The sequence below is a fragment of the Dreissena polymorpha genome, chromosome 14, assembly GCF_020536995.1.
Source record: "Dreissena polymorpha isolate Duluth1 chromosome 14, UMN_Dpol_1.0, whole genome shotgun sequence".
NCBI classification, from domain to species: domain Eukaryota; kingdom Metazoa; phylum Mollusca; class Bivalvia; order Myida; family Dreissenidae; genus Dreissena; species Dreissena polymorpha.
The window spans coordinates 30,919,198-30,940,325 of NC_068368.1; the positions used below are offsets into that span (position 1 = coordinate 30,919,198).

General features: G+C 35.0%; 1 protein-coding gene across 1 annotated transcript in view; it reads left to right on the forward strand.

Moving 5' to 3' along the window:
- Positions 1–505: 505 nt before the first annotated feature.
- The window catches only part of LOC127857663 (regulating synaptic membrane exocytosis protein 2-like), a 98,662-nt gene continuing 78,039 nt past the window's right edge, over positions 506–21,128 (forward strand). The window contains exons 1-3 of the mRNA XM_052394253.1: positions 506–942; positions 5,726–5,930; positions 18,713–18,754. Coding sequence (XP_052250213.1) covers positions 809–942; positions 5,726–5,930; positions 18,713–18,754 — 381 coding nt within the window. The 5' untranslated portion in view covers positions 506–808. The remainder of the gene's footprint in view (positions 943–5,725; positions 5,931–18,712; positions 18,755–21,128) is intronic.

The window sequence follows — 21,128 nt, forward strand, 5'->3', positions numbered from 1 at the left end:
CAAATTACAATGCTTGGTTGCATATGTCTATATTTAGCCATATAATATAGTACAAGTTAAATTTTCTCAAATAAATGATTGAATTAATCACGACTAGCAATAATTAGCAAATACGCATTCATTTCATTATATTTTACTGAATTCCGATTGTTGGTTACCCACGATCGACACATTCCGCTCTTCTCCCGTGTAAAGGAATGATTACTCGTCGGTATCAAACGATGTTGAATTCCTAACCTATTAATTAATACAACATTTTTATTTAAATGATATACTCTTACAAAATAAAAAGTAAACATATATATTGTTTGAATTGTATACTCAAGTAAAAGCTCGAGCAATTTGTAATGACAAATGCGCATGCGTTCATTGGTTGGCTTCGTTCTGAATGAACTGCGCATGCGTATTGGATGGAGACAGCTGTGGGCGAAAGTATCTCTCTGTCGCGAGCGCTATTGGAAAACTATTCTGTAAATGGTCAATGTAACAGCCCTCGCGATGTCGAACTGAATGGAAGCTGGAGTGTCAAGGTCGCTATTGGAGGATATGTGGTACAGGTTTATGTTTAGTGTAAATATGACAAATAGTGGGCTTGAATATTAAAGGAAATGGAATTATAGTACATAGGATTAGTGAGTTTGTCCGTTTTATGGAGCGCGGTTTTTGGAGTAGGAACGGATAATTAATGTGTTTTAACTTATGAAAATGAGATGGGGAAGTAATCGCACGGTACGATACGATAGAAGCTCGTGAAAATAGCCGCTTTTCGGCGGGGGCGATCACGAAATTAGTATATTTTCCTGACACCATGTCTTCCGCCCGGCGCCCCTCGCTTCCTCCGATGCCTGACCTGTCTCATCTGAAGGAAGAGGAGAGGAAAATCATCGAGGATGTGCTCCGGAGGCAGAAGGAAGAAGAGGAGAAGGAGCAAGATATGATACGGTATGGATTTGATCACAGTATGACTATGGGCGCCATATTGTGCGCAATGAGGCGCGCCATGGGGGAGCTGTAGGTTATTGTACTATTAATTATATGTAAATTTTAATAATGGATTTGGGTGTTATTTCGATCGATTTTGGTAGATTCCAGTGGACATCCGATTCCAGTATATTCCGTTATTTCTAGCGACCCACTGAATAGTTTTGAACATTGGGCCTGATGCCAGTACGATAAGGTCTAAGACGTGGGATGGGGGTGATTTCATGGGAAAGGGAACTATTTATGAAAGAAATGATGATTAATGAGTACTGTACTGTCGTAACTGACCTCAATGTTTGAATGATGGAACAAAGACCTAGCCTTACTGATCAGTCATTTCATGATTCATACAGTTCCGTCCCATAAATAGATTCACATTCCAATACATGTATGCATTTGGGATTCTAGATTACTTACTATACAGTATATGAGAACATATACTGGTAATTTAAATTGGGGAAACGGTTGACAAACAATCACTGGAAATGAACGTTTTCTGAATATATTCAGTTTCAGGTTTGGTACTGAAGCTTGGAAATATGAAGTGACTTGAATCCATCTTCATGATTGTATTTTTTTTATTAAAGGCAATTTGAAAAACATCCATTACCATAAGTCAGTTCACTATGATTCAGTGCTGAATTCATAACATAAGTAAGTACACTATGATTAAGTGCTAAATTCATTAACATAAGTGAGTACATTATGAGAGTGCTGAATTCATAACATAAGTGAGTACACTATGATTCAGTGCTGAATTCATTAACATAAGTGAGTACACTATGATTTAGTGCTGAATTCATTAACATAAGTTAGTACACTATGATTTAGTGCTGAATTCATTAACATAAGTGAGTACACTATGATTTAGTGCTGAATTCATTAACATAAGTGAGTACACTATGATTTAGTGCTGAATTCATTAACATAAGTGAGTACACTATGATTTAGTGCTGAATTCATTAACATAAGTGAGTACATTATGAGTTAGTGCTGAATTCATTGACATAAGTGAGTACAGATTTAGTGCTGAATTCATTAACATAAGTGAGTACACTATGAGTTAGTGCTGAATTTATTATCATAAGTCAGTACACTATGATTTAGTGTTGAATTCATTAACATAAGTCAGTACACTATGATTTAGTGCTGAATTCATTAACATAAGTCAGTACACTATGAGTTAGTGCTAAATTCATTATCATTAGTCAGTACACTAAGATTTAGTGCTGAATTTGTAGTCAGTACACTATGATTTAGTGCTGAATTCATTAACATAAGTGAGTACACTATGATTTAGTGCTGAATTCATTAACATAAGTGAGTACATTATGAGTTAGTGCTGAATTCATTGACATAAGTGAGTACAGATTTAGTGCTGAATTCATTAACATAAGTGAGTACACTATGAGTTAGTGCTGAATTTATTATCATAAGTCAGTACACTATGATTTAGTGTTGAATTCATTAACATAAGTCAGTACACTATGATTTAGTGCTGAATTCATTAACATAAGTCAGTACACTATGAGTTAGTGCTAAATTCATTATCATTAGTCAGTACACTAAGATTTAGTGCTGAATTTGTAGTCAGTACACTATGATTTAGTGCTGAATTCATTAACATAAGTGAGTACACTATGATTTAGTGCTGAATTCATAAACATATGTCAGTACACCATGATTTAGTGCTGAATTCATTAACATAAGTGAGTACACTATGATTTAGTGCTGAATTCATTAACATAAGTCAGTACATTATGCGTTAGTGCTGAATTCATTATCATAAGTCAGTACACTATGATTTAGTGATGAATTTATTAACATAAGTCAGTACACTATGATTTAGTGCTGAATTCATTAACAACTATATCAGTTAGCATATCGTATGTAAAGCTCATCAGATGATTTTAAAACATTTAATTTATTTTCTGAATTAGATCTTGTTCATTCAGTGGAACACACAAGCTATAATTACTGAATGTTGTTTACTTAATGCTCTTTACATTAATTTGGCACACTATGATCCTTTTGTTGAATGTAGTGTTAAATTTTATGTTATAAATAAACACTTTCTTAAATCTTTTAGATAATAATACATGGCTGTGTAGGTAATTCAGTGTATGCATCAAATTTAGATTGTTATGACATGAACTGTTGCTACTGTAATAAAATACATGTGTACATTAAATGCATAACTTAAAGAGACATGTTCAAAGTTTTGCTGCTACTTTGCAGTTTCACACCCACAGTTTTAACGGTGATATTGGTCGCACAATGTTTGGTTTATATTTCAGGTAAATACAGATAGTATTTGAATCATCATGTCTTATTTGTTACTTGAACAGGTATTGCCTTATTTGTAATTTAGACTCCCATAGATGACACTTAACTCAACCTCATTGTTTGAAATTAAGTCAAATACTGTTTGATATTGACAAGAACAATTCTTCCTCTGAGATTCAGAGTTGAAGTCTTTACCACTAACCGTAATTACTCTATGTTTTCGGACACTCTAAGTTTTCGGACACCCCTTTTTTTAGCAAAAATAATTATTTTTCGTGACTCATAATTTTCGGACACACGAGCTTTCGTCCATAATTAATGTCTCTAAGTTTTCGGACAGTAAATTTTACAGCGCTATTTTACCAAATTTCGGTCTTGTATTCGATAACTCATGACACTTCGATCATGGGATCTTACAACCAGATTAACATCATAAAACATGGCAGGTGCATGCCTGAGGGCAATGGACCATTACATTTGGGTTATTGGGTAAATAACCTTGTAAACCGGTATTAAACAATGGTTTCGCCCGATAGCATAAGCGTTATGACAATTACGGGGGGTAGTGCCAATGAACAGTTCAATTATCTACTGCATTGATACTCCCCCTTCTCAGTAAAATAACTGTGGCAAATACTAAACGCTTCAAAGTGTGATGCACCCTATTGCAAGTTTTACGAACAATGGAAGGTGTTCGACAACAACTATCAGAAATGAACAAACAAATAATTAATAGTTTGCTTTTTTATTTCCTTAATTACAGGTTCATACTAGCGAGTATCGGTACATCACATGCTCATCTTTGAACTCGTTGGTCAAAGTACAACCTTGTAGTAGCTTTCTGTCAAATAAATTAAGCATTTAAAATTATTTAAAATGCAGTGCAAACATATATAACTGTAATTTGTACTATACAGCATGGTATTTTACAAGCGCGTGCTATTACTGGTAGTCGTTGATACAATTGACGCTATTTTCGGACACTTCAGTGTTGGTCTCTAAGTTTTTGGACACCTTTATTTTGTGAATATTTTTCGTATCTAAGTTTTCGGACACAAAAAAAATAAATTATTTTTATGTGTCCGAAAACATAGAGTAATTACGGTACATACGTATTTTTATGAATTGTAGTCCTTTAGAAAATTAAATTTTATTAAAGGGATCTTTTCACGGTTTGGTAAATTGCCATGGTCTAATATAGCTATTATATGCATCTTTTGACGATTTAAAAAACCTGAAAATTATAAAGCGTTGCAACGCGAAACAATTGAATAATTTGGAGAGTTCTGTTGTTGTCATTTAAATTTGTGAAACTATGAAGATTGCTTATATAAGGTATAAAATACGCCACTTATGTATGCTTGGCAGGATAGCTCAGTTGGCTAATGCGTTTTTACTTCAGGATTCCGGGGATCACTGGTTCGAGCCCTGCTGCTGGCTACTTTTTTTTTCCTTTATAAATTTTATTTTTTGATTTTTTACTGTTTAACATTTGATGTTTACTTTTATCAAAATAAAGCATTTAATGACAAACTTCAAAACATGCCAAAATCTGTGAAAAAGCACCTTTAAAGACCTTTCTTATTAGATCAAGTTTTAAAGGCTTAGTCCATTCCAACCCTTAGATACTGATGAGCAGCAAACAGCATAAAACCTGAACAGTGTGTGCGTTACTCAAAGGCTGTTCTGGTTTTATGCTGTTTGCACATAGCCATTTTCACTTTGCTTATGGCAGGGAAAGGAATAAGTCATTCCATTTTGTTTCAACATCATGTACATGCAGACATTCTTTTTCACATGCTCGAAAAGTGGTTGTCAAAGCCTTCAAAATCACTGAAATCATGGAGCTCCCAGGGGGCTCCCCCCTTGGACACCCTAGCTAGGCTTTGCCCTGCACCTACCAGGGGCCCTAGCTGCCCCCTGGACCCACAGCAAATCTTTCAATATCCCCCCCCTCCCCATACCAGAAATCCTGGATCTGCCCCTGAATGATGATGGTGTTTGTCACATACGTCAATATTAGTTACTTAAGTTACTGATGGGAAATGTTTTTCTTCTGAAAAATGCGGATGGAGTTTGATACATAATGCCATTTTAGTATATATTATACTTCAGGCATATAATTATACAATAGAGTTACACACACACCTTTTCATGTTTTTCCTTCAGGCAAATTCAGATGGAGTTTTATACATATAGGTTCTTGTTACTCCTTCAGATAAATGCAAATGGAGATTTCACACACACTTTGTTGTGTCTCCTTCAGACAAATACAAATGGAGAATTCACACACACTTTCTTGTGTCTCCTTCAGACAAATACAAATGGAGAATTCACACACACTTTCTTGTTTCTCCATCAGATAAATGCAAATGGAGATTTTACTCACACTTTCTTGTTTCTCATTGAGGCAAATGCAATAGGAGATTTTACGCACACTTTCATGTTTCTACTTCAGGCAAATGCAGATGGAGTTTGATACGTACCGTCAAACTGTGGAGAAAGTTGGAGAGGAGGTCAAAAGGTCGGAAAACGCTGACACGGGTGCTGTGTGTGATATATGTAGGAAAACCAAATTTGCTGATGGTGTAGGTCACAAGTGTACTTACTGCAACCTCAAGTCTTGCGCCCGTTGTGGGGGAAGGGTGACCGTCAAAGCCAAGGTACTTTAACCCAAAATATATCTTTATTCAGTTGATGTGTAAAAATAAGATGGAAGATAATCTTCTGTAAGATCTCAAAAGAAGTTAAAATCAACCAAATAATTGTTTTTAACTTATAAGAATTTAAGTTGCACTGTGGAATTTAACTGACATTTCCGTTTTTCCTGATATTTTATAGATTAATATTTGTATGTTAACAGTATTGCTCATACTGACAACTATATTGTTGAATGATGCAGGTATTAACTTGACCCCTTCCAGTTTTTTCCCAATATTTTATTGATGAATATCTTAATGTATTGCTCATAGCTGCCTAATACAGTTGAAATTGTTATACATGTATACAACTTAAATATACTTACTTTCTTTTGATTTATAATTTCCTTTTATTAGAATGTAATTCACATTTATGTGTTCATCCAATTCTTTATGGTAAGTTTATATGTGTGGTCAACACTTGAGGCATGTCAGGAAGGTTTGAAGACTGTTTTGTTTTCATGCTCCCCGAAATAAATTTCGGCGAAGCATATAGTTGCCAGTTTGTCCTTCCTTACTTACTTACTTACTTCCTTACTTCTGTCACACTTTTGCTACCGTTTCTCATAGCGCCTTCAATTCTTAACCAATCTCTTTCATATTTGGCATGTAGGTACCTTGCATGGACCTCTACCTTTTGATGAGGTTTTAGGTCACTGGGGTCAAGGTCACCGAGGCTAATTATACATTTTTCAGTCACACTTTTGTTACAGTTTCTCATAGCGCATTCACTATTTTACCGATCTCTTACATATTTGGCATGTACGTACCTTGCATAAACCTCTACCTTTTGATGAGGTTTGAGGTCACTGGGGTCAAGGTCACCGAGGCTGATAATAGATTTTTTTAGGTGGTTATAAACACATAGATTGACTAAGCGCATCATCGGGGAGCATCCATCAGTTTTACTGATATTCTTGTTTAATTCTGTATTCTTTAAACTTTGGTAAGCAAAAGCAACCACTCTATTTTTTTTTCTTTCTGGAGAACATCTTAAATTATTTACATTTAATACAGTTGGAATCAAATGTCTCTTTATTAAGCTAATAGTATGTGTACTGATATGAATTTTTAATTACAATTCTGTGCAAGTAAATTGCTTTTATTAATCACACAATATCTGTTGATGTTTGTTGAATCATGAAAATGAAAAATCATGAAAAACCTACTTTTATTTGCTTTTATATAATAATTAACGGGGCCTTTTCACGCTTTGGTAAATTGACAAAATTAAAAAAATTGTTTCATATTCGCAAATTTTCATTTTAGTTATGATATTTGTGAGGAAAAAGTAATACTGAACATTTACCATGCTCTTTAATATCCATTATATGCATCTTTTGACGATTTGAACGTCCTGAAAATTATAAAGTCTTGCAACCCGAAACGATTGAATAATTTGGAAAGTTCTGTTGTTGTCATTATATTTTGGAAAACTACTAGGATCGATTGCTTATATGAGTGAAAAATACATCCGCTCATAGCAAGAGCACGGATGGTTGAGTGGTCAAAGCGGAGGACACCAGGGGTCAGTGGTTTGAGCCCTGAGTTGAGGGTTACTTTTTTTGTTCTTTTTTTTAATTGTATTCTTGTTTTTTTTTACTGAAGATTTTTAGGTCCAATGTGTAAATTTAACAATTATAAGCATTTAATGACAAGTTTCAATATACGCCAAAATCTGTAAAAGGCCCCTTCAATAGAATTGTTTAGCTCACCTGAAAAGGAAGTGCTCATGTTGAGATTTTGAAGTTGGTGGCGAACTGGAGTGGCAGTTGTATGTTAACGTATCGTATATCAATTTGTGACATCAACAATTTGCTTCAAACGACATCTCGTTCTCAAATGCTAGGTTAAAGTTTACTGTGGCGTAATGGGCCAAGCGATCACTGGTTAAATACCCACTTCGTTCTCTACATCTTTCCCATAGACACCAAATACTGGTAATAGGCCCAGGAAACGGAAGCGAGAGCGTTTCTGTAAGCCTGAGGCTTTTGATACGATCAATCTAAATTAAATAGGTTGAAACTGAATGCTAGGTGGATTTCCATAATCCACAGATGTGATCATCTTTCAACGTAGTTCAAATGGTTCCAGTCTGCAGCACATGTAGGTCTCCAGAGTTAAAAATAGACTTTAAAAGTGGAACCTTTAAGGGCCAGGGGTAACACTAGCCATGCCCCAGGGGCCACATGATATATATATATAGTCTTGCATGGTGAATAACTAGTGGAAACTTTAAGAGCCAGGGGTAAAAACTAGCCATGCCACAGGGGTCACATGATAATTATATAGTCTTACATGGTTATTAACTAGCAAGCATTTCTTCTGTGAAGGCCCAGAGCTTTGATATTAAGTATTTACCATCAGATAGACTCAGATCCTGAACAAAATATGTTCAAATTATGCCTCTTGGGTCAAAACAAGCCATACCCGATTGGTTACATGATTTATGTAGCCCTATTATGGAACCAGTAAATAACTTAAAAAAACTTTCAGCTTTAAAATTGATAGGGTAATAGGTTTCATTGATCTAGTCATCCTTTTATATATATTGTTCAAATCATGCCCTGGTGTTAAAATTGGCCCTGCCAGGGCGTGGGCGAACAAAATGTTAATTGAATTTCAGTTTAGAATGTGACATCAGAATTTGGTCTTGCTCAAAGATTATTCAAATCATACCCTTTGGTTCAAAACTGGCTATCCCTCATTGCGCAGGAGAGCGATCTAGCACCATCTTTATATTCTTGGATTATAGCAGTTGGAACTTGCAGCCGTTTGTCCTTTAGCGTAAATGCAACCCTCCTATTGTCTCTTTTAATATTTAACTTGTTATTAAATAGTTCTGAAATAAATGGGAAAATGCATGACATTAATAGCAGTATTCAATCAAATGTACACCATTGTTTATGTCAAGCTCTCTGATTCCCATATCAAAGTATTAATTGCATCCAAGTATTTAAACAATTGAAGCAAAAATCAATCAGCATGCGGCCAATAGCCGTGTTTGCTGCACTAACGTAAGTGATTAAGCAATAGTAATAATTGGCCTGGGAAAGAAACATCAATATAATATACATATGATTATAGTCCAATAGGGAATCCAGACTCGGATGGTATTGATTCATCCCGTCTACAATTTCCACTCTTTCTAGCTCTAGCCTACGTATGGGGGATTTCACAGACTTGGATCAGATGCAGTATGAGATATTTCATAATGTCGTGTTGGAGTTGATCATTTGCTCTCTTGGAAGCTTCATGTGCATTTGTAAATGAGCCTTGCAGAAGTGCGAAGTTTTCAACATTACTCTGGTCAATAAAAATTAGCCAACTTACGTTATAAGTTAGTGCGAAGTTTTCAACATTACTCTGGTCAATAAAAATTAGCCAACTTACGTTATAAGTTAGTGCGAAGTTTTCAACATTACTCTGGTCAATAAAAATTAGCCAACTTACGTTATAAGTTAGTGCGAAGTTTTCAACATTACTCTGGTCAATAAAAATTAGCCAACTTATGTTATAAGTTAGTGCGAAGTTTTCAACATTACTCTGGTCAATAAAAATTAGCCAACTTACGTTATAAGTTAGTGCGAAGTTTTCAACATTACTCTGGTCAATAAAAATTAGCCAACTTACCTTATAAGTTAGTGCAAAGTTTTCAACATTACTCTGGTCAATAAAAATTAGCCAACTTACGTTATAAGTTAGTGCGAAGTTTTCAACATTACTCTGGTCAATAAAAATTAGCCAACTTACGTTATAAGTTAGTGCGAAGTTTTCAACATTACTCTGGTCAATAAAAATTAGCCAACTTATGTTATAAGTTAGTGCGAAGTTTTCAACATTACTCTGGTCAATAAAAATTAGCAAACTTACCCTATAAGTTAGTGCAAAGTTTTCAACATTACTCTGGTCAACAAAACTTAGTCAATTTACGTTAGCTAAGGTTTGTACAATCCAAATATGCGGCAAACCCCTTTTTCAAATTGATACATGCTTGAAAAACGATTTAATATTAACATTTCAAAACAAGTAATTTTGCTTTAGCAGAACCTTCTCACAATAAAAAAAAGTGTATTCACATTATCAGTTCACTGATTTTCCAAGTTTTAAGCTCTGGAATTGTTAAGTTGGAAAAATTGACCTGAAACTTTATTTTTCTACTTGTAATTCACTAAGTTGTTTTTTTCAGATAGTAACAGAGGTTATTGTTCCTGGTCATTTATAAAATCAATGCTGTATTGGAAATCTTCAAACATTACTTGAAGCTTTCACATGAGTTGTGGGCGGTTGATAAAATATGTCAGGGGGAAATGAATGGTGGATTCTCGGGCAAGCCAGGAGTCTCCAATATAGCCTTGATTGCTTTCTGGTTGATTACTAGAGTACTAGGAACCAGACATTAAAGGGGCCTTTTCACGTCTTGGTAAAATGACAAAATTAAACAAAGTTTTTTCAGATTCGCAAATTTTCATTGTTCATTCAGTTATGATAATTGTGAGAAAATAGTAACACTGAACATTTACCATGCTCTAAAATATCCATTATATGCATCTTTTGCCGATTTAAAAACCTGAAAATTATAAAGCGTTGCAACGCGAAACGATTGAATAATTTGGAAAGTTTTGTTGTTGTCGTTATATTTTGGGAAACTACGAGGATTGCTTATATAAATAAAAAAATACATCCGCACATAGCATGAGCACGGATGGTGGAGTGGTTTAAGTGGGAGACTTTTTACTCCTGGACTCCAGGGGTCAGTGGTTCGAGTCCAGTTTAGGATTCCTTTTTTTAATTGTATTCTTGTTTTTTTACTGGAGATTTTTTAGGTCCAATGTTTAAATTTATCAATATAAAGCATTTAATGACAATCTTCAATACATGCCAAAATCTGTGAAAAGGCCCCTTTAAGCAAACGAGATGCGCAGACTGCATTGAAAGTCCATTGGAAGTTTCTGCTGAAGTAAATGTTAACTCTTTCAGTGCTGGAACCGAATTTTAAAGGCCTTTGCAAGCATCAGGATCCAAACTGTTTGCTATTCTGATAGTATTCTTTGAAAAAATCGAAGAAAATGCTAATGAAAAAAAATCAGCTGACGACATTTTAGCAGACGACAAATTTCCCAGCATGCAAAGGGTTAAAGGAACATGCAGTTAACTGCATCAAAATCTTAAAGGCTATCAAAAAGAATTATTTAAAAAAAAAATGAGTACACATAAATAAAACAAAAAGTGGTGAAATATTGCAAACATCCTAAATCAATCGGAAAATCAGAAATATTTAAAGGGAGCTTGGTATATTCAGAGCAAGTAAATACCTGGATATTCATGTTTTTTTTCTGATTGGCTAGACAATTATTTATGCTATTGTTTTAATGTAAGTTTTCAATAACTGTTTTGCTACATTTTATCATATATGCTGAATTAATTTTCTTCCCTACATTTTGACAAATAGGGAGCAGTGCTATCTACTGTGACTCAAAATTTAAGAAAATAAATGCTTAATATTCACAGAAAATAATTAATCAGTTTCATCAATAGTTGATATATAAGGTGTAAACTGCCATGGTTAAAATTACCGGAACTGATTCAAACAGCTCTGTTGAGGACAATAATACTGTGAATTATTTAGCAGAATTGGCCTGTTGTAAAGTTACAGAACAAATTGTAATTATTGATTTTACTTTTTTCGTGCAAGCGCAATATTTCAGTGCAGTGCAAGTACATAAAGCTTTTGGAAAGGGCCTAGTCAGGATTTAATGGTAAAGATGATTTCACTACATTGGTGCAAAAAGGTAGCATGTGATATAAAAATTTGAAGACAGACAGACAGACAGACGACAGAGACAGACAGACAGACAGACAGACATACAGACAGACCAGACGACAGACAGACAGGACAGACGAACAGACAGACAGACAGACAGACAGACAGACAACCACAGACAACAGACAGACAGACAGACAGACAGACAGACAGACAGACAGACAGACAGACAGACAGACAGACAGACAGACAGACAGACAGACCAGACAGACAGACAGACAGACAGACAGACAGACAGACAGACAGACAGACAGACAGACAGACAGACAGACAGACAGACAGACAGACAGACAGACAGACAGACAGACAGACAGACAGACAGACAGACAGACAGACAGACAGACAGACAGACAGACAGACAGACAGACAGACAGACAGACAGACAGACAGACAGACAGACAGACAGACAGACAGACAGACAGACAGACAGACAGACAGACAGACAGACAGACAGACAGACAGACAGACAGACAGACAGACCAGACAGACAGACAGACAGACAGACAGACAGACAGACAGACAGACAGACAGACAGACAGACAGACAGACAGACAGACAGACAGACAGACAGACAGACAGACAGACAGACAGACAGACAGACAGACAGACAGACAGACAGACAGACAGACAGACAGACAGACAGACAGACAGACAGACAGACAGACAGACAGACAGACAGACAGACAGACAGACAGACAGACAGACAGACAGACAGACAGACAGACAGACAGACAGACAGACAGACAGACAGACAGACAGACAGACAGACAGTTTATTTAGACTTATACATAAGTACATCGTCTTCATTCACAAATATATACATTGATTTCTGTCACGTAAATAGGTTAACAATATTACATTACATAACATAACATAAATGGTCATTTAAGAATACAAATATAAATAAACACAATCAATTACAAGAATACGTAAATTCCATCAAAGCGGTAATGAAATTAATTTTTTTAAACATAACATAACATAAATAGTCATTTACGAATACAAATGTAAATAAATACTATCAATTGTAAAAATATGTACATTCCATCAAACGGTCTTTATAAATAAACACAATCAATTGCAAGGATACGTATATTCCATCAAAGCGGTAATGAATTTTTTTTAAACTTAACATAACATAAATGGTCATTTGCGAATACAAAAATAAAGAAACACAATCAATTGCAAGAATACGTAAATTCCATCAAAGCGGTAATGAATTTGTTTAAACAACATTATTTAGAATTGTATTTCTTATAGCAAGAGGTTCCTTCAAATATATACATACATTTGGAATAACTGACTGGTGGAATTTATATACAGTTGGATTTATTTTAAATTTACGGCTTATATATTTTTTCCTAAGATCAGTGTAACATCGGCATATACATATAAAATGGTATTCATCTTCTAAATCCAAGTCATTACAACTTAAACAAAAACGTTCATTTCGTGGTATGTTATTTTGGGTGTATCTCCCAGTTTGGATTCTAAAAGGATGTGCAGAGACTCTTAATCTTACAAAAAATAGTCGCAGTCGTCTAGGTAGTAAATCTAAATATGTTTTATATTCCAGACAGTTTTTAAAAACTTTATAATTATCTAATACAGTAATATTATTAATTTTACCGTACCATTCTTGTTTAAAATTGTCAACAAGTCTACATTTGAACTCGCTAATAAAACTATTAACATGTACAACGTTTGGATTTTCAAAAACATAACCAAATCCAAAATTATTTAACATGTTCTTGACATTTGAGACCCAGTTTGTAAAACCTTTATTACAGTCGCTCAATGCTTGTTTGTACACAGTGTTCATTATGATATTATCATTGTTCAGAACTTTAAACATGATATTATCATTGTTCAGAACTTTAAACCAATATTTAATAATCTTAACAAACCTGTTTACATACAATGGATATCTACCCAATTCTCCATAAACAGCAACATTACATGTATTTATTTTCACTTGTAGCAAGCGTTTGCAAAATTTCAAATGTATTCGTTCTAAATCATCGGACTTCGTGAAACCCCATACTTCTGAAGCATAATTTAATATCGAACCCACAAAAGAGTCAAACAACCGGCAAAATATTTTTGGTTTTATGTCAAATTCATTGCATTTAGATAATAATGTATTCATGGCCTTAAGGGCTTTACCAACCAAATGCTCCTGGTTTAGTTTAAAACTTCAGTATAATTAAAAACTGTGCCTAAATAGTTAAAGTTATCAACAACTTCAATAACATTACCATTATATACCCATTTTCGTTTTCTTTTAATCTCTTCCAAAATACCATTATTATTTGTTTTTGCAGAGTTCACATTTAACCCCCAAGAATTGCAATATGAGGATTATATTATATAATATTATATAATATAATTATATAATATAATTCCAATGAAGGAGGCAATTTGTTGTCAAATGAGTCAAACAATAAGGGTTCTGAAACTGGGCGCAAATGAAAAGATTTTAATCTAAAGATTTATTCTTAAATTGCCTTTCAATAATTGGTTTTAAATCAAATAACTTGGGAGAGAACCTGAGCCATTTAGAAGGCAACTGATCTTAAAAAAAATCTGAAAATAAGAATGGCAGTCAATCCAGTATCAAACTATCGAACTAAAAGAATAGTAAAAAAAACAACTTTTAATTATTATGTGTCATGTTATTATTCTACTTTAATCAACTGTTTATTGTCATTTACAAATCATATATTTAAGTTAATAAAAAGTGTATATTCATACAATAACAACTATATTAAATATATTGTAATTTACCGTAGGTTTCCACGTATAGCGCGCAGTGTTTTACCTCCAAAATTCAAATTAAAAAGCTGGTGCGCGCTATACATTGATACAACGCCATCCTGGCTGCTAGATTGGTAAAAAATATGTAATCGTAAATAATCAAAATAGCCGCCATGTTTTTTCCCAGAAAACTACCACCCTATAATCGTACAGACTGAGGGGCCATTGTCGAAACAACTGGTAGATATGAATGCGGTAGAAGAAGTTTTGGTAAAAAATAAATATGTTTGAATAAACTTGCGGACATTTCTTTGTTTGTGTTTACACTTCTTAATGGATGAATTCCGATGGGGATTGTTGTCGACATTCCGGAGAGCAGGCAAGGGTAGGTGCGAACGAGGTCTTTTTGCATGTACGGTAGGTGTGAAAGGGGGTCATTTTTCACTTCGTAATTGGCAGATGTTATTGAGTAATATGTGCCATGACTTGTTAAGACGCTAATTGACATTTGAGACACTAATTGACACTTGAGAACATGAAGATATGCAAATGCATTTTGTGTGTATAAATATTGAATGTTGAACAGTGGTGTACCTCAACAACTGTATCCCCGTCTCCCATGCCACATTCAAATTTACCGGTAATGCCCATGCTTTCCCCCGAGGAAAAATCACACAATGTACACTATTCTTATTTTCTCACGTTTTCACGAAATGCACGTGGACTGTTAATCTTTTGCTAGAAAATTACAAAATTGTAAAAAAAAGTATAGTGCTATGCAACCCATGCTCCTAATCATAATGACGCTTCCTATTTTGAATGCTTAATTAAGCTTTCCAATGCCCCTGATTATTGGATATTGTGCAATAGTAAAATGGCGGCCATTTTCAGTCCGATTAGGTGGTTTTATTGTCTTAAAATATTTTTTTCTCCATTTTTGCATTTAAAAAACAGCCTGCGCGCTATACACGGGTGCGCGCTATATGTGGAAACCTACGGTATATATAATAACAACTTAAGAAAATTTTAATATATTCAAAAATCTTTGCACTCGTGGTTTGCATTTCTGGTTTACCATTAATTTCCTGTACTTAATAATTTCAATCGTAATTCAGACTACCGCCTACAAATGTGAATTTCGTTATTTTAGGTCTAGTCAAGTGACAGGCTTTTGAGATTGTGTTACAGGGGGACAGAAACATTAAGTCACTCAACCAGAAATGTTGGCCTGTGATTGTCACGTGGATGTTAATACATAAACATACTGAAATAATGTAATAATGTCAAAATGCATTTATCTAATGTTATACAGTTAAACCACTGACCAGGTTTCAATTTTGCTTTAAATGTTGCTTAAAAGGAAATGTCCTCTCTAAATTGGCAGAATTGGAGTTTAAGGTTTACTGGTCATTGTCAAAATTTTAATTTATTTATCTTATTAAAAAAGGAAAGAAAAGTGGTATGGTAGAGATGATTGTAACACTAAAATGAAGGGCCAATTGCTCTAACTTGGAAAAAAGTATGTGATTTTGAGGAATTTAGTCCCTTTACAGCAACCAGGCAGTGAAAAAATTACAACAACAACACTTGCATACAATTTAAATAAAATTAAGGCATAAAGCTCTTATTTTATTCCTCCACAGCAAAGAGCTGTGGAATGCCCAGGTGTTTCATTGATTATTGAAACAATTACTGCAGCCTAGTGGATGTTTAGTCATCATTTGTTTTATTGATTTTATCTGACAACAATTATCAATTTGAATTAACATAACGTATTTGATAATGTATTATAGCGCACATTTTTTTATGTCCTCGAAGGAGGGCATATAGTGATCGCACTGTCCCTCTGTCCGTCCATCACACTATGCGTTTAGGTTTTAAAAAATGCTCATAACTTCGATGTCACTTCAGATGTAACATTCATATTTGGTTTGCATGTGTATATGGACAAGGCCTTTCCATACGCATACACATTTTGACCTTGACCTTGAACTTAGTGTCCGCGTTTAGGTTTAGAAAAATTCGTTTAGGTTTCGAAAAATGATCATAACTTCTATCAAAGCGTTTATCGGGGGCATATGTCATCCTATGGAGACAGCTCTTGTTTTACCTAAAAGTTTCACATTTATTTATGTTTATGATTTTTAAATAATTTCTGTATTTTCAGTTGAGTTCATTACATTAGTGCACTTTTATATTTATTGTAATATTTCTTTTTGAACTAATTTGAAATGTTCAATTTCACAACAGCTTGTTACTTGACACGGACAAATGAATACAGATCGATATCAGTATCTAAATATTACATGTCTGACAGGGTGACAGTAAATTTGTCAACTTGAGGAAATACTGACAGTATTTTTCAGAAAGTTGACAAATTTACTGTCACCCTGTCAGACATGCAATATTTATTTTATTATAGGGAAAAAACTATTCAAACATGAACAATTTATACGAACCATGTCTGTTTACAACGGAAATGTAAAACTGCGTATATATACTCCTGGGAATGGGACAGTACAATTTTTTACCATTCCGCACGTGATTGCTAAGGTAGCGGGCAACAGTATTAATTTATGACAGTAAATTTTTTCCTGCTGGGTCTGACTGTATTTCTATGTCACGATGGCTTATGGGAGTTAAGCATTGTGAATAAAAGTGAGGTATAAAAATTGTATGTATTGTATGTGTCAGACCACCAGCTCTCTATAATAAACCTTTTTATTAAACTTTATTAATGAATGTAGAATGTGAAACAATTGTATAAGAGACAGCGGGATAAATCTAGGTCCACAAAAGAGGCAGAGTGCTGCTACAAACAGTTATGTACAAAGGTAGTGTCATATTCTGATAATGGACTCAAACACAAGGACATTTCCTATTTCTCTAGGTCTATTCCTACTGACAAAGATATGAGCTACATTCTGGTAAAATAGGGTTTAATGCATGTGTGTTAATAGAGAATACTAGGTCGGTGCCGAATAAAGCAAAGTTTATTTTGCGAGGCGTAGAAAATCTGAACCACGAACCTTGGCAAGTTGTTTAGATTTTCGTGCCGAGAAAACTAAACTTTGCTTTATTCGGCACCGACCTAGTATTCGATTTATCCCTTCAATTTTCTTAGTCGTCAATTATTTCTTTCAAAATAGAATAGGAAAATCGAACTACACGGAAAATCCCAAAGTTATTTTAAGCAAACATTGTTTCATTATTTTAATTGTGTTGAGCCAAATACATTACAAAAAAATCAGTAACTAACCTGTTTTTCTGTTTATCATACCTCTACGTCCCGGATTTTTTAGAAATAATGAAAAAACACACTAAACAACTGCAGCTTTAGCGTGAAAGACAATGCATTGTGTCGTATGACGTGTTAATAATGACGTCACGAGTACGCGTACTTAATATTTGTAAATAATGTTTATTTGCTTTTTGAGTTGCATTATGTATTAAAAATATATTACATCTTGGTATCAAATTGTTTGTTTTGTTGAATCTGATTCGATTTTACTAAACATGATGACTTTATATTTGATTCTGAGTAATATGACCATTCTCCGCCGCACATGACAGCTATATTTCAGCACTGCCTAAATAGAGGAAAATTTATTCCACAGTGGTTTATTTCGACAATGCACGTCTGATGATGGGATAAAGTGTTATCCCAGATTAGCCTGTGCAGTCTGTACAGGCTGATCAGAAACGGCACTTTCTGCTTTAAAGGATTTTTTCATTTATAGGACTTGTCAGAAAAATCCAGTTGAAGCGGAAAGTGTTGTCCCTGATGAGCCTGTTTGGACTGCACATGCTTATCTGAGACAACACTTAACCCTTTCAGTGCGGGAACCGAATTTTAAAGGCCTTTGCAAACAGTTTGGATCCAGATGAGACGCCACAGAACGTGACGTCTCATCAGGATCCAAACTGTTTGCTATTCTGATAGTATTCTTTGAAAAAAAAGGAAGAAAATGCTAATTTTAGCAATTCAGTAGACGACATTTTAGCAGACGACAAATTTCCCAGCATGCAAAGGGTTAAGGTATATGCATTAAGCCCAGTTCTCCGAGAACCTGGCTCATATCTTTAGCAGGTACAACCGTTTCTTGCTCAACTGCGTGTCTTTGTACACTGCTCATGTATTAATCTAGTTTTCCTATATATTCAGCCTAACGATCCCAAACCACTAGACCCCACTATCAAACCAACAGTAAGTGTTCTGTGTTTTTACGCATGTTACAGCATGTGCTTGTGTCTGGTGTTTGTGTTTTCAAGTTTATGAAGTGGTTAAGCACCAAATTCGCATTTCATGATGATCACTGGTATTTCCCAGTAAGCTTGCATAATTGTTTTGTATACTCTTCAAAAATTGTGACAACTTATGGATGATAGTTACAACTTTCTGTGATTTATTTGCTTTTCTGCTTTTCTAACAATACATATGAAACCTGAATATAAACAAAGAAGAAAACCATACTTAGCGCATCATGATTTGAGCCTATTTTAGGAAAATAGGACATATTATCAGTCAATACCTGCAATTAGTCATGTAAGGGTCTGTAAGTTGGAATTATGTAAATATCATTATAACAAAAAAAACACAAGAAACCGTCAGAGACAGGTGATGCTCCCCAAAGTTTTTTTTTCCCACAATATTGCACTATATATTCAGATAAAAGGAACGTCTTGAGGGCACAGTAGTTGGTGGGACAATAATTTTTTTATAGAAAATTTCAAAGGGCCATTACTCTGTAAAAATCATTCGACCAGAACCCGCTGATAATATGCACATCTCTTGGTATTGAAGCTTCCCATAAAGTTTCATTGAATTCCGGTCATTAGTTGCTGAGAAATAGCCCGGACAAGAATTGCACTATATGTACAGTTAATGGAAAATTTTAAAGGGCCATAACTCTGCAAAAATAATCCGACCAGAACCCGCTGATAACATGCACATCTCCTCTTGGTAGTGAAGCTTTTCATAAAGTTTCATTGAATTACGGTCATTAGTTGCTGAGAAAAAGCACGGACAAAAAAATGTGCACGGGGGGACGGACACACAGACGGACAGACAAAGCGGCGACTATTTGCTCCCCCCGAAATAAATTTTGGGGGAGCATAAAAATAACAGTAGTAAATATTGTTGCAATAAATTATTTGAAGAATACGTTATTGGCAACAAAAACAGGGCCATGTAGCTCAGATAGCAACAAATATAGGGTTGGATACCTCTGACTCAAGTAGGGAAGTTATAACCCGTGGATAAACTGCCCCCCACCCCTCCCATAATATGACTAATCCACCGTTGAAAAAGTGAAAAGTGCAAAAAATCCATTGAAAGAAATTAAGTAAAGTACTTGAAACAATGTGCACATGTTTTAGTAACTGTGAGGTGTAGAAATCAGAATTTTAGAAGGGGCCCTACACTGATTCTAACCCGTCTAAAGTGGCCCTTGGTTCCCACTAGAAGAAACGAAAGCTTTGAACATATTTGGCAAGTGGAGTGCTAATGGTGTTCATTACTCGCGTCATAAATACCCTCCCTGTTGTCAATGTGGCATGCCTGTTGTTTGCAGTCAGCATTATTGACCAAAATGTCTTGAGGAAGCTGCCTGCACATTTAATGAATATTTATTTCCTTGCAAAGTCAGAGTCTTGAGAATTTGCAGGTCTATGTCTGGTTATTTTAGCCCACCTATGATCATTGGCCTAAAGTAAGAAACTTACTTTTTAGCTGGGCTGTTTTCGGAGAAAACCCGAGGTATTGTCATAGCCAGCTCGTCGTGTCCGCCGTCCGTGTCAAGGTTTGTTAAGGTTTTGAACATTGGCTCTAAAATCAAAGTGCTTCAACCTAAAACTTTGAAACTTCATATGTAGATGCACCTTGATGAGTTCTACATGCCACACCCATTTTTGGGTCACAAGGTCATTAAGGTCAAGGTCACTGTGACCTCTAAAAAAATAAAATAAAAAATAAAAAAATTCTGTCAAGCTTTCATTTATTCAAAACTGCACCCGCAGCCGAGCGTGGCACCCGTTATGCGGTGCTCTTGTTTAAGTTTGTATGACCCGGTATCGAACGAATGATCGAGGGTATATTGTTTTAGGCCTGTCTGTCTGTCATTGTATGTGTGTGTCTGTCCCAAACTCAAACTATTGAAGATAGCAACTTGATATTTGGCATGCATGTGTATCTCAATAATTGGAGCTGCATGTTTTGAGTGGTGAAAGATCACGGTCATCCTTCAAGGTCAAAGGTCAAATATATGGCTTCAAAGCGGCGCAGTAGGGGGCATTGTGTTTCTGACAAACACATCTCTTGTATGACAAAGCATTTAGCCATGAAATCTTATTCCATATATCTTAATTTGGGATTGTTCTTAACCCTTTCAGCGCTGGAACTGAATTTTAAATACCTTTGCAAACAGTTTGGATCCAGATGAGACACCACAAAACGTGGCGTCTCATCAGGATCCACATGGCGTCTCATCAGGATCCAAACTGTTTGCTGTTCTGATAGTATTCTTTGAAAAACATAAAAGAAAATGCTAATTTTAGAAATTCAGCAGACCACATTTTAGCAG